At 46.2% G+C, this 13,822-nt stretch overlaps 1 protein-coding gene across 1 annotated transcript in view; it reads left to right on the top strand.

The window, feature by feature from the left end:
- The window catches only part of LOC126295335 (E3 ubiquitin-protein ligase MIB2), a 370,711-nt gene that overhangs the window by 8,098 nt on the left and 348,791 nt on the right, over nucleotides 1-13,822 (top strand). Inside the window, exon 2 of the mRNA XM_049987804.1 lies at nucleotides 1,705-1,965. Within this exon, the coding sequence (XP_049843761.1) occupies nucleotides 1,740-1,965 (226 nt within the window). The 5' untranslated portion in view covers nucleotides 1,705-1,739. The remainder of the gene's footprint in view (nucleotides 1-1,704; nucleotides 1,966-13,822) is intronic.

The following is a 13,822-nucleotide window of genomic DNA, read 5'->3' as shown; positions in this document are numbered from 1 at the left end:
AGTGTCGCCAGCCACTCTCTTCAGTCGATACAATTAAAGGATAATCACAAGTGTAAGAGTTTGTAGGAAGTTGGAAAGACAAGTGAAATACTAACTAGAAATCATAGATGTAATAAAACTGTCACTTTTAGTACAAAATAATGCAAGTAGGTGGAGCAACAGCCATTTGAAACAAAAGTGGTACAGGATACGAAGATACCCTGACTGGTAAAAATTTATCCCATTTGACTGTAGCGTAAAATGTAGACTACACCAGACAGTGGATCGTGGAATGTAAAACTTGCTGTTCATCTGACAGATGGAAATGTCTGGGATCCTTTTGATGTCTCTTCAATCCAGGCAACATGTTGTCAGACGTCAAAGGTTATCTGGGACAGTCTTCTTTAAGCATAATAAATATTTGTCTGAATTTGTTGACAAAATGCCCAATATCGGTCCTCACAGGTTTTCCCCACGCCTGCGACGGTACAGCTCATGTAACTCCTCGTATGTTTTACAACCAATTTTCTGGGAGACGTTGTTGTGGTCTTCAGTCTGGTTTGATGCAGCTCTCCATGCTACTCTGTCCTGTGCAAGCTTCTTCATCTCCCAGTACCTACTGCAGCCTACATCCTTCTGAATCTGCTTAGTGTATTCATCTCTTGGTCTCCCTCTACAATTTTTACCCTGCACGCTGCCCTCCAGTACTAAAATGGTGATCCCTTGATGCCTCAGAACATGTCCTACCAACCGATCCCTTCTTCTAGTCAAGTTGTGCCACAAACGTCTCTTCTCCCCAATCCTATTCAATACCTCCTCATTAGTTATGTGATCTATCCACCTTATCTTCAGCATTCTTCTGTAGCACCACATTTCGAAAGCTTCTATTCTCTTCTTGTCCAAACTAGTTATCGTCCATGTTTCACTTCCATACATGGCTACACTCTATACAAATACTTTCAGAAATGACTTCCTGCTGCTTAAATCTATACTCGATGTTAACAAATTTCTCTTCTTCAGAAATGCTTTCCTTGCCATTGACACTCTACATTTTATATCCTCTCTACTTCGACCATCATCACTTATTTTGCTCCCCAAACAGCAAACTCGTTTATTACTTTAAGTGTCTCATTTTCTAATCTAATTCCCTCAGCATCACCCGACTTAATTTAACTACATTCCATTATCCTCATTTTGCTTTTGTTGATGTTCATCTTATATCCTCCTTCCAAGACACTATCCATTCAGTTCAATTGCTCTTCTAAGTCCTTTGCTGGTCTCTGACAGAATTACAATGTCATCGTTGAGTCTCAAAGTTTTTTCTTCTCCATGGATTTTAATACCTACTACGAACTTTTCTTTTGTTTCCTTTACTGCTTGCTCAACATACAGATTGAATAACATCGGGAAGAGGCTACAACCCTTCCCAACCACTGCTTCCCTTTCATGTCCCTCGACTCTTATAACTGCCATCTGGTTTCTGTACAATTTGTAAATACCCTTTTGCTCCCTGTATTTTACCCCTGCTGCCACCTTCAGAATTCAGGATATAGTGGCTCTCTTTCTGTGACATAGAGCATATCAGAGACACGTGAAAGACGAATTGACTACGTTAATGTGTTCGCAAAAATGAACATTTCTTTCGGGACATCCCGTATCGCGTATTACCGCGAGTTTTCGCGCGCAGTGCGGCACCACGACATTAGACCTCTGTGGCGTCTGCAGGTGGGGGCGGCCGCCGGCCATGACTTGAGCGCAGCATGGTGGAGCTCGGCGTGCGCGTGGTGCGCGGCCCGGACTGGTGCTGGGGGGAGCAGGACGGCGGCGAGGGCCACGCGGGCACCGTCGTCGAGGTGGGCCGCACTGGCTCCGGCACCTCCCCGGAGGGCACTGTCGTCGTCCAGTGGGACGCGGGCATGCGCACCAACTACCGCACCGGCTACCAGGGCGCCTATGACCTGCGCGTCGTCGACAACGCGCCCGCAGGTACGCACTATCGGAGCCGCTGAGTCACTCGCCTCTCCACATTCTCATCTCGGTTTGTGTGGAACGTAGCACTCGAGATATATTGTATTTAATCTGACAATGAGGTCACCTTAAATATGAGACTACCTCTGTTCTTTCTTCTTCTTCTCCTCCTCCTCCTCCTCCTCCTCCTCCTCCTCCTCCTCCTCCCACCCCCCCTTTCTCTCTGTGTCTGTCTCTCTCTCTCTCTCTCTCTCTCTCTCTCTCTCTCTCTCTCTCTCTTTTCCTTAGGCGAGGCCCTGTGAGAAATTTTTTGCCGAGGCAAGACTGCCTGTCTGTCTGGACTCGACATGGAGATTGTCCTCGTGTGTGCGAGTTGCATTTGCGTGAGCATAAGTGTTTATGTTGTCAGAGTCAGGCGGAGGCCTTTTTGACGAAAAGCTTACTTGCTTCATAGTTGTATTGTTTTGCCTGTCTGTTACTCAAAATCTCTGCTGTATGTTGTGTAGCAATGTATCCTTTTCTTAATATTGTAATTATTCTTCACGGATTTTGCACTGTTCTGATATAGAAACTGTTATGCTGGTGTAACACATCATAAGATATGTCTAAAAAAAAGTTAACACTATTTATTGTAAACAGCTATGGTGTGTTCAGACATGCCAACTCTCCTGATTTTAAGCAGGATACTCCCGATTTTTCCTTCTTCCTCCTGATCGTAAAGACCGATCTCCCGATTTTCAGAGCAGTTTCAATACTTTCTTGCTATTTGAAAATCCTGTGTCTTCGGTATATTGGTGGATGACAATGTATGGGTGCTACTTGTCTATGTTAACTTGGAAGATTCGTGCGGTGGCTGTCGGAAGCGGCAGTGGGCGTAGCTCGCACTTAGTATCTACGAGGAAGTGAGGGACTTATCATTGGCAGTGTTCGGAGACAAATGAATATCTTTCAACCAGTGCCAATTTCCTCCACTTCTGGTAGCATCAGTGCAATCGTAAAGATATTGTGGACAAGGAGTAGTCGATAGTCGTTCCAAGCGAAGTGATTAGCGTTGTTCTTTCTAAAAGGAAGTGTTGCCAAGTTGGGGATTTCCTTCTAAATATAGGGGGAATTAAGCTACCTGGGGGAAATTAGAGAGATAAATGTTTCAGGGGGGAAAATATTTAGGGTTACTACCCTCCCCTCCCCACCTGTCCACTCAACAATTTCATTGTTGACTCCCTTTTACACCCCCCGCTCGTTTACCTGACAGTGTGACAAATAATTTAGGGGAATTTGAAGTGCAATATAGGCATCATTGTTACATGACCATTGTCTACAACGTAGGACCATTGTGTTCTCGGTTCTGCTGCCTGATTTGTGTACTCTGTAGTAGTTGTTGGCTGCGTATCGTGGAGGTGCTGATTATTTTTTGTGAAGGATGGCGAAGAAATGCGACGCAGTGTTCAGAAACATATATAAGGAAGAGTTTCCATGTTTAAGTGAATCGAGGAAGGGACAAACTTGCTCATTTTGTAGTGTATGTAGATGTGACTTTTCAGTGGCTCATGGATGGGAAATGCAGCATTCTTAAACATGTGCAAACTAAAAAACACAAGGAGAGTGTCCATTGTGTAGAACGGAACCAGAAACTTAACTTCTCGTGTAAACCCCAAAATGTAGATTATGTGACAAATGCCGAGGCTTTATTTACCTCATTTATTGTAGAGCATAACTTGACTATAAACTGTGCCGACCACACTGGGCCTTTGCTTCGCAAAATGTTTCACGATTCTGGAATTGCGAAACAATATGGGTGTGCCAGGTACAGGTACTGAATTATTGCTACTTTATCGGGGATGTGTTGTAATTCACAATAGTACAGCACTAAAATTCTCCTGATTTTTCACTTTTGAAAGTTGGCATGTCTGTGTTTTCTTATGCAGCTTATCTGACACCTATATGAAACCAACTTGGTTCTGGATGCTATTTACAATTGACAATCTGAAGTTCCTTTGGTCTCGGTGCGTTAATCTTATTCTCGCATATCCCTGATACTTGACGAAGTGTCTATTCATTTATCTTCATGGCTATGTACAGGAACATGGTAATCTTATTAGGCGCAGACTGAAACTTGACTATAGACTGGTGCAGACGTACACTCGTTATAATACCTCGAGCATTCAGGTATCACTGTGCGAGTTTGGTGTGCGAGGAGAAAATGTTCTACGATAGCAGAAATCTCATTGGCTGAGTTACATATTAATACGTGGATCGACGAAAGCTGAATTTGGTCCGTCTCTAAGACAGCGCCATCTCGTAGTGCGGAGACGGACAAGCACCGCGCCTGTGCTGTTGTGCTTAGTGGGGCGCGCTCTAGTGGGGAAGTTGTGTATGCGCTGACTACGCGGAACTATGTACACAACAACAGCCACTATATTAATTGAACAGACTTTCCACTTTGTAGGATAGAGGCAGAAAGAAACTGCCACCTGTCTCGTGACATCATCCGTCTTATAGTCGAGAGATTCAGGATTCTCCAGAGCGCTACACTTCACTGAGAAGGGGAGCACCTCCACGGAGTGACTGCTAACCCGGCAAACCACGAATGGCGGTAAACGGCTGTTAGAGCTGAACTGTCTCGTAAAAATGCAGGGTCTGGTCTCCCGACTTTGTGCACATATAAACGAGTTTGTAGACAATGCACAGATTTGCATTTATCACACACTTAGCACAATCCCTACACGCAAATGACAATAGGCATTCGTCGGTAACAGATCAGGGTAGTAAATTATCACTTTCATGAATTGGTACGGTACATTTCACTCTTCCACTGCACGGAGTACAACCACTTCAAACTCGGATGCGCTGTACTGCTGTGGAGCACCAAAGTCTGCTCTGCCGGTCGCAAAAGCACCCGTCTCAGAGGCCTGCCGGTAAACCGTAGCAAAGAGAGAATGTGAAGGTGTCAGGCGGTCTGAAAAATGGTTGGCATGCAACTGACGAGCAGCCCTCCCACCTAGCTGCCCCAAACAATAAGTTCGTTTTGGCGTATTTCACAAATGTACAGTTCACCACGATCGACAGTGACACACTCAAAATGAAATGAATATACAGCTTGCATTCTGTACTGGTGCGAGTGATTACCACTGTACAGTACGAACAAAGACCACAAGCACATCAGGCACAAACCTCTCTGGGCAGGTCACAAACTCAACTGAATGGCACGTAAACAAACCCGTGGTGGGCACGGGGAACCAGGTGATCGCCGAATGACTTCCCGTAATACCCTAGTCGGTGTCTGTGAAAATGTAGGAGATTCAAATCTGTCATGGTGTTTTGTGTGTAGCCAGAGAACAGTACATTTCTGATTGTGAGTTCTCGTGCTGAACTGAACAATCTTGGTCCCTGCAAGAAGTCCTCCGTGTCCATACAGGAAACTTAGTTACGCCCTGTATATTTAAAAAAATGAAAAGTAACTTAACAATATTAGAGAAGGAAAGTTGCTACTTACCGTATAGTGGAGATGCTGAGTCACAATAGGAACAGCAAAAAGATTCACACAATTATTTTGACCATTAAGGCCTTCGTCAGCAATCAATATATATATACACTCCTGGAAATGGAAAAAAGAACACATTGACACCGGTGTGTCAGACCCACCATACTTGCTCCGGACACTGCGAGAGGGCTGTACAAGCAATGATCACACGCACGGCACAGCGGACACACCAGGAACCACGGTGTTAGCCGTCGAATGTCGCTAGCTGCACAGCATTTGTGCACCGCCGCCGTCAGTGTCAGCCAGTTTGCCGTGGCATACGGAGCTCCATCGCGGTCTTTAACACTGGTAGCATGCCGCGACAGCGTGGACGTGAACCGTATGTGCAGTTGACGGACTCTGAGCAAAGGGCGTATAGTGGGCATGCGGGAGGCCGGGTGGACGTACCGCCGAATTGCTCAACACGTGGGGCGTGAGGTCTCCACAGTACATCGATGTTGTCGCCAGTGGTCGGCGGAAGGTGCACGTGCCCGTCGACCTGAGACCGGACCGCAGCGACGCACGGATGCACGCCAAGACCGTAGGATCCTACGCAGTGCCGTAGGGGACCGCACCGCCACTTCCCAGTAACTTAGGGACACTGTTGCTCCTGGGGTATCGGCGAGGACCATTCGCAACAGTCTCCATGAAGCTGGGCTACGGTCCCGCACACCGTTAGGCAGTCTTCCGCTCACACCCCAACATCGTGCAGCCCGTCTCCAGTGGTGTCGATACAGGCGTGAATGGAGGGACGAATGGAGACGTGTCGTCTTCAGCGATGAGAGTTGCTTCTGCCTTGGTGCCAATGATGGTCGTATGCGTGTTTGGCGCCGTGCAGGTGAGCGCCACAATCAGGACTGCATACGACCGAGGCACACCGGCCAACACCTGGCATCGTGATGTGGGGAGTGATTTCCTACGCTGGCCGTACACCTCTGGTGATCGTCGAGGGGACACTGAATAGTGCACGGTACATCCAAACTGTCATCGAACCCATCGTTCTACCATTCCTAGACCGGCAAGGGAACTTGCTGTTCCAACAGGACAATGCACGTCCGCATGTATCCCGTGCCCCCCAACGTGCTCTAGAAGGTGTAAGTCAACTACCCTGGCCAGCAAGATCTCCGGATCTGTCCGCCATTGAGCATGTTTGGGACTGGATGAAGCGTCGTCTCACGCGGTCTGCACGTCCAGCACTAACGCTGGTCCAACTGAGGCGCCAGGTGGAAATGGCATGGCAAGCCGTTCCACAGGACTACATCCAGCACCTCTATGATCGTCTCCATGGGAGAATAGCAGCCTGCATTGCTGCGAAAGATGGATATACGCTGTACTAGAGCTGACATTGGGCATGCTCTGTTGCCTGTGTCTATGTGCCTGTGGTTCTGTCAGTGTGATCATGTGATGTATCTGACCCCAGGAATGTATCAATAAAGTTTCCCTTTCCTGGGACAATGAATTCACGATGTTCTTATTTCAATTTCCAGGAGTGTATATAACTTACCAAACGAAAGTGTTGGTATGTTGATAGAGAGACACACACACACACACACACACACACACACACACACACACACACACACAGTTATATACAGACACAAGCAGACATATGTGAAGGCAAAGAGTTTGGGCAGAGATGTCAGTCAAGGCGGAAGTACAGAGGCAAAGATGTTGTCGAATGACAGGTGTGGTATGAGTGGCGGCTACTTGAAATTAGTGGAGGTTGAGGCCTGGTGGGTAACGGGAAGAGTGGATATTTTGAAGGGCAAGTTCCCATCTCCGGAGTTCTGACAGGTTGGTGTTAGTGGGAAGTATCCAGATAACCCAGACGGTGTAACCCTGTGCCGAGATCTGCTGGCCGTGCACCGAGTCATGTTTAGCCACAGGGTGATCCTCATTACCAACAAACACTGTCTGTCTGTGCCTGTTCATGCGAATGGACAGTTTGTTGCTGGTCATTCCCACATAGAAAGCTTCACAGTGTAGGCAGGTCAGTTGGTAAATCACGTGGGTGCTTTCACATGTGTCTCTGCCGTTGATCGTGTACACCTTCCGGGTTACAGGACTGGAGTAGGTGGTGGTGGGAGGGTGAACGGGACAGGTTTTACACTGGGGGCAGTTACAAGGGTAGGAGCCAGAGGGTAGGGAAGGTGGTTTGGAGGTTTCATAGGGATGTACCGAGAGGTTACAGAGGTTAGGTGACGGCGGAAAGACACTCTTGGTGGAGTGGGGAGGATTTCGTGAAGGATTGATCTCATTTCAGGGCAGGATTTGAGGAAGTAGTATCCCTGTTGGAGAGCCACATTCAGAGTCTGATCCAGTCCCGGAAAGTATCCTGTCACAAGTGGCGCACTTTTGGGATTCTTCTGTGGGAGCTTCAGAGTTTGAGGGGATGAGGAAGTGGCTTTGGTTATTTGCTTCTGTACCAGGTCGGGAGGGTAGTTGCGGGATGCGAAAGCTGTTTTCAGGTTGTTGGTGTAATGGTTCAGGGATTAAGGGCTGGTGCAGATTCGTTTACCACGAAGACCTAGGCTGTAGGGAAGGGACCATAAAATAGAGGGAAACTCTTTGCCTTCACATTTGTCTGCTTGTGTGTGTGTGTGTGTGTGTGTGTGTGTGTGTGTGTGTGTGTGTGTGTGGGCTCACGAGTGTATATCTGTCCTTTTTTCCCCCTAAGGTAAGTCTTTCCAGTCCCGGGATTGGAATGACTCCTTACCCTCTCCCTTAAAACCCACATCCTTCCCTCTTTCCTGATGAAGCAACCGTGGGTTGCGAAAGCTTGAATTTTGTGTGTGGGTGTGTGTCTGTGTTTGTTTGTGTGTCTATCAACATACCAACACTTTTGTTTGGTAAATTACATCACCTTTGTTTACACACACACACACACACACACACACACACACACACACACACACACAAAATTTGCACACACATCTGTGGTCTTGGACAACTGAAACCACACTGTGAGCAGCAGCACCAGGGCATGATGGGAGTGGTGACTGGTTGGGGGGTAAGGAGGAGGCTGGGGTGGGGAGGAGGAGGGATAATATGGTAGGGGCAGCAGACAGTTAAGTGCTGCTGTTTAAATGGAGGGCAGGAGAAGGGGGGGGGGGTGGAGGGTTGGTAAGTAGTGGAAAGGAGGAAATAAAGAGAAGTTAAGAGACTGAGTGTGGCGGTGAAATGACGGCTGTGTAGTGCTGGAATGGGAACAGGTAGGGGACTGTATGGGTGAGGACAGTGACTTATGAAGGTTGAGGCCGGGAGGGTTACGGGAACACAGGATGTATTGCAGGGAAAGTTCCCACCTGCACAATTCAGAAAAGCTGGTGTCTGTAGGAAGATGCATATGGGACAGGCTGTGAAGCAGTTATCGAGATGAGGGGTATCGTGTCTGCCAGTGTGTTCACCGACAGGGTGGTCCACTTGTTTCTCGGTCACAGTTTGTCGGTTGCCATAAATGTGGACAGAAAACTTTTTTTTTAAAAGACTGATTTGAATAAAGTGTTCTAAGGAGCCCACACATTGCCCTACTTGAGTTGTATTACAATCTACAGGGTGGTCAGAAAATGTGTGAAATGCTTGTAGGAATGTTACAGGGCAGGTTGTACTGAGACATCAATGTTAAGAAAGAAATTTGATACATTGCACCGTTTCAGAGTTATTTAGCATTGAAGTTAGCCAGTCAGATCGTTGGGCGCGTAAATTCAAGTTTCAGCTAACAAGACACGGCACTCGTTGGGCAACACTGCCCCTGGCAGGCCGCTCGAATGCGAGCGCGCGATGCCCCAATTGGCTATATTCTATGCTAAATAACTCTGAAACGGAGCAACGTATCGAATTTCTTTCTTAACATTTATGTCTCAGTACAATCTGCCCTGTAACATCCCTACAAGCATTTCACATATTTTCTGACTACCCTGCGTATTACTAAATGGGTAAGGTTGTCACCCACTCCCAACGGCAAAGTGCCTCCCTAATGGCAACAAAAATTTGATTTTTTAGTATTTCACACAATGACTGAGTGAATTTTAAAGGCATTAATATGCTGTTACAATATACTCATTAAGAGGTGCACTAGTATGTCAAAGAGTTAACCCAACAATTCAGGTATTAAAGTTAGAAACTGTGTGTATATACCTTGAGGCAGTATATCTCACAAATTATCCAGATTATACTCCTCCAAAAAACTTTGCTTATAATTTCAAACCTTTTTCAAACTTTTACTTGCTGACACACCCACAAACTAACGAAGGAAAAAAGTTTATCGCTTACTACATGTGCACTGTTGTGTGCTAAAAATTCAGGATCGGGCATGACATTTTAGTTTTCTACTATGTTGCACTAACTCTAATTGCAACACATTCAGAAAGTTTCCACCTATTCTACTACATGAAGCTTCAGAATTGTATCATCGTACGATACAATTCACAGGGTGCGGGTGAATAATCTGAAAGTGCAAGGACAAGCTGAAAATTAATGCCTCAGAATTTTTTATTCTGTTCTCAGTGTCATTTGAGATACTGCACGTTGTGTGTATTACTTGATCAACTTCCCTGGTCTGCTGACACAAATGCAGTGGTGTTTGTACAGACCACAGGACAAGTCGGCATCCCAGGCAACAAACTTGCAGACAGGTTGGCCAAACAGGCTACGCGGAAACTGCTTCTAGAGATGGGCATCTCTGAACTTGACCTGTTTTCTGACTAGAGTGCTGCAGCGTGCAATGTTTGACCGGTCACGGATCGTCTGTTGATGGGGAGACGGAGCCGCTCGTGTCCGGCCCCATACGACTCGGCTCGGTCACGTATGCGCCCCATGTCTGATGTCCGGATTCTGGACACGCGGATAACCGAGCATGACTGGTCACTGCTGACGTCTCGTCTCGCCTCGCCCCGGCTCGCTGCACTGTACTGTGTAAATCCAACGCCTCTCTCTCTCTCTCTCTCTCTCTCTCTCTCTCTCTCTCTCTCTCTCTCTCTCACACACACACACACACACACTGTACTTATCTCTGTCTCTCTCTTTTAATAGAAAAGTAACGTTTCCAAGAACGAGTATGTGACACAGCTAAATTCATAAAGCACTTGGAAAGTAAAATGATATTTCAATACAATCGCGGATAGGAGTCGTAGCAGTTTTATGTCTAGAAGTGACCACAATCTTCTCACAAACAAAAGTCAAGGTTCGATTTTTAATCCTTCTTACCTTCTCTTAAAAAATACATATCTGTTAGTACACATCAATTACACTAGTTAATTATAAATCTATCGTGTATCGTAATGAAACAGTGCTTTTAACTGCAATAACTACTCACCTGACAGTCAGTGTCACTGACACTGCAGATTTGTTGCAGTTTGTGAAACCAAAGAACAACTACCTGGATTGTTGGTTCTTTTTCGCCTTCTAATTCATCTGTGGCCTCTTTAAAAGGTCTCAGAAAATGCCCAATTTTTCCTGAAATCTCATTATCATATCCTTGCAATCTGTAAGTGAAGTCCTTTTCCATCAGAAAAGCAGCAACTTCATTATACTGAATGTGTAAGGATTCCAGCGTAGTGTACAAGCTGTTCCAGCGTGTGAAGACCTCTTGTTTCGACGATGATTTCAAAGACGAGCAGAGACCACTTTTCTTAATGAACCTTACAATGCATTTTGCAGTATTTATTGTCGATGCAATGTTCGGGCACGATTTATCAAGAAGTTATCTTCATATAAAGTACGGCTAAGTGCCGTGTTTATACAATGAGCAGCACAAGGAATCCTTTCGTGATTTTCCAAAGCCTTTAGTACATTAGCAACCTGGTCGGAGACAAAAACAAAACTGTGCAACGTGTGCAGCGAAATGTCCCAATCGGCCATCCTCTCTTCAATTTCTTTCATAATATTTACTCCCTTCTTTTAACGTTAGGGAATTTTGTTGTAAATAAAACATTGTTCACAGGAGACCAATCTGTGTTAATGTAATGTACTGTAAGTGTCAAACAGCGCACCTGATCACGCGAATGAGTCCACATATCAACTGTGGCATCACTTGTTTTATTAATAATTTCCGTAATAACAGAAGGCATTATGCTGCATCGCATTGCATCAGCTTGTTCTTTGACATGTCTGCTTATAGTAGATGGATGTGGCACGACATCTGCCACATTAACTTCTCCATAATGCGCACCTAGATGTATTAATTCTCGGCCTAGTTCTCTCAAACCTGTACCGGAAACAGCATTAAAAGGTCTTATATCTTTAGCGCACATTGCAACACATTTTGCTGTAACAATATTTTTCATTACTGCCGGTATCCCTGAAGGAGCTGTATTTTTGTGAGGTTTCCTGCAACTGCATTTCTTTAACTGAGGTGTTCCCGACTGGATACACAATAACGTGGAGCAGTTTATGCACAATACGTACCCAGTAGACGCACTGTTTTTGTTTACAACAAACAGAAATGTACTCCGTACTTGGCTTTTTAGACCTTCCCGTTCCTTCAATGAGTAAACATTGGTTTCAATCTTGTGGATCTGACATAGAAGCATTGAAGAGTCTATTGCGCGAACTCAAAGTAGCCTCTGATAAACAAGACGCAAATGGCAGGAAGAAGGCACAAATACCACGGGCCAGCAAGGGAAGATGACAACAGATCGCATAATCACACTGGTCAGTTAGGAAACCAGGGTTACGGAAACCGAGGTTACGCTATTCGAGGTTATGGAAACCAGAGATACGGAAACCAGAACGTCAGGGAACAGGGTCAATCTAGACGAGGAATCTGGGACAGGAGGAATAACGAACGGCAAAGCGACCGTAAGTGGAGAGAGTGAAACCGAGGACAACAGGAGAACCAGGAGATTGAAATTAGACCTGCAAATCCTAATGCACATCAGAGGAGGGGGAGTCTGAGAAGGGATTGGCGCTAGTCCATAGGACTCCACCACATCTCTCACACAAAGAAGTTCGTGGAATAATAGTGGTTTAAGTGGTGTACATAGTAGAATAGGCAAATATATGAACCTTTCTTCGGGGAACACTAATCATTGCATTAATAGATTAAGATTGTTAAAGTATTAACACGCTGCGTTGTCCCTCATAAGAATTTACTGCTGCTATCCTTTTTTGTTTATGTTCGCGACGTCCAATGTCGATGGAGTAGGAGACACTACCTTTCCGTGAGCAATGTTTTTGTCCTTTCCTGTCTGGTGTCCATGTTGAGGGATAATGACGAGTGAGGAGATGTCGCACAAATGGGCGCATAAAAGAACGTGCTCTCAGAAACGTTCTGAGAAGTCGTGATACGCTCCATAGCGGCCGCAACCAGTTCGTGAGATGTTCATACCAGTGCTTGCAGGCACGCGTCAGAGAACTGCAAGAGTTTGGTATATTGCGTGATTTCGAGGATGAATATGGGCAGTATTGTTTTTACTGTGATGCGCACCAGCATCGTTGTCTTGTAAGTCGGTGTGAACCTGTGAGCGTTTGACTCCAATGGTGCCCTAGACGGTAGAAATGCGGGCATAAACCCTGCCGTGCCAATGTGCCGGTTGGGGATTTAGCATGCTGCTTGTGACTGTCACAGAAGAATAACCAAGGAATTATACTTGGAGATTCGTGACATACTGTGTAACTAGTGTGTGGTGGGCAACGGAATCCTCAACCGGAACCAGTCTTGGCTTGGTCATATTAGGTCTTACTGCACTGGCTTCCTCGCGCTGCACGATTACAGAGAGAGACGCACCATAAATAAGAAGCCCATACTGGCTGCAGTCTCACTCGGATAATGAGACGTCTAATGTGTCTGAAGTTACGTGCTACGTATTCAGTCACGGCTTCTTTGTTCCGTCACTAGAACTAGTGCGGGCAGCCTATCCAGTTAGGGTGTGCTCGCCCCATCTCGTATTTTGTGCTCGCGTACTCGGTCACGAAGGACTCTAGTTCTGATTTACACTGCAGGGTTTTTCGGCTTTGGGAGACAGAATGACATAACAGTACACACGACAAACTGCACGTCATTGAGGAGACGGCGGACGTGCGGAAGTCTTCCGTGTGGACCTCTCGCAGGGAATCGGACGTCTTTGGCCAGCTCCGCTTTGGCCACACCGGGGTGACACGCGGCTACCTCCCACGTCGCCTCGGTGTCGGTGCGGCACCCGGTCGACAGTGGCCCGTATTCTGGTGCACTGCCCCACTTTGACTGTCCGGCCACGAAATCTCGGGTTCCCGGACTCATTGACGCTCATTTTACCTGACGACGTCTAGTGCTTTTAGGTTAAAGGTTTTAATGTGTCGCATAGTGGCTGGGTTTTCCTTTCCATTTTCGTGGTCGGCCAGCTGACGTAGTATGCTTTTTATTTTTGCTCTCTTCTG

Source organism: Schistocerca gregaria, chromosome 11 (genome assembly GCF_023897955.1).
Source record: "Schistocerca gregaria isolate iqSchGreg1 chromosome 11, iqSchGreg1.2, whole genome shotgun sequence".
NCBI lineage: Eukaryota > Metazoa > Arthropoda > Insecta > Orthoptera > Acrididae > Schistocerca > Schistocerca gregaria.
Note: the sequence above shows the minus strand (reverse complement) of the source record. Positions and strands in the feature narration are given on the sequence as shown.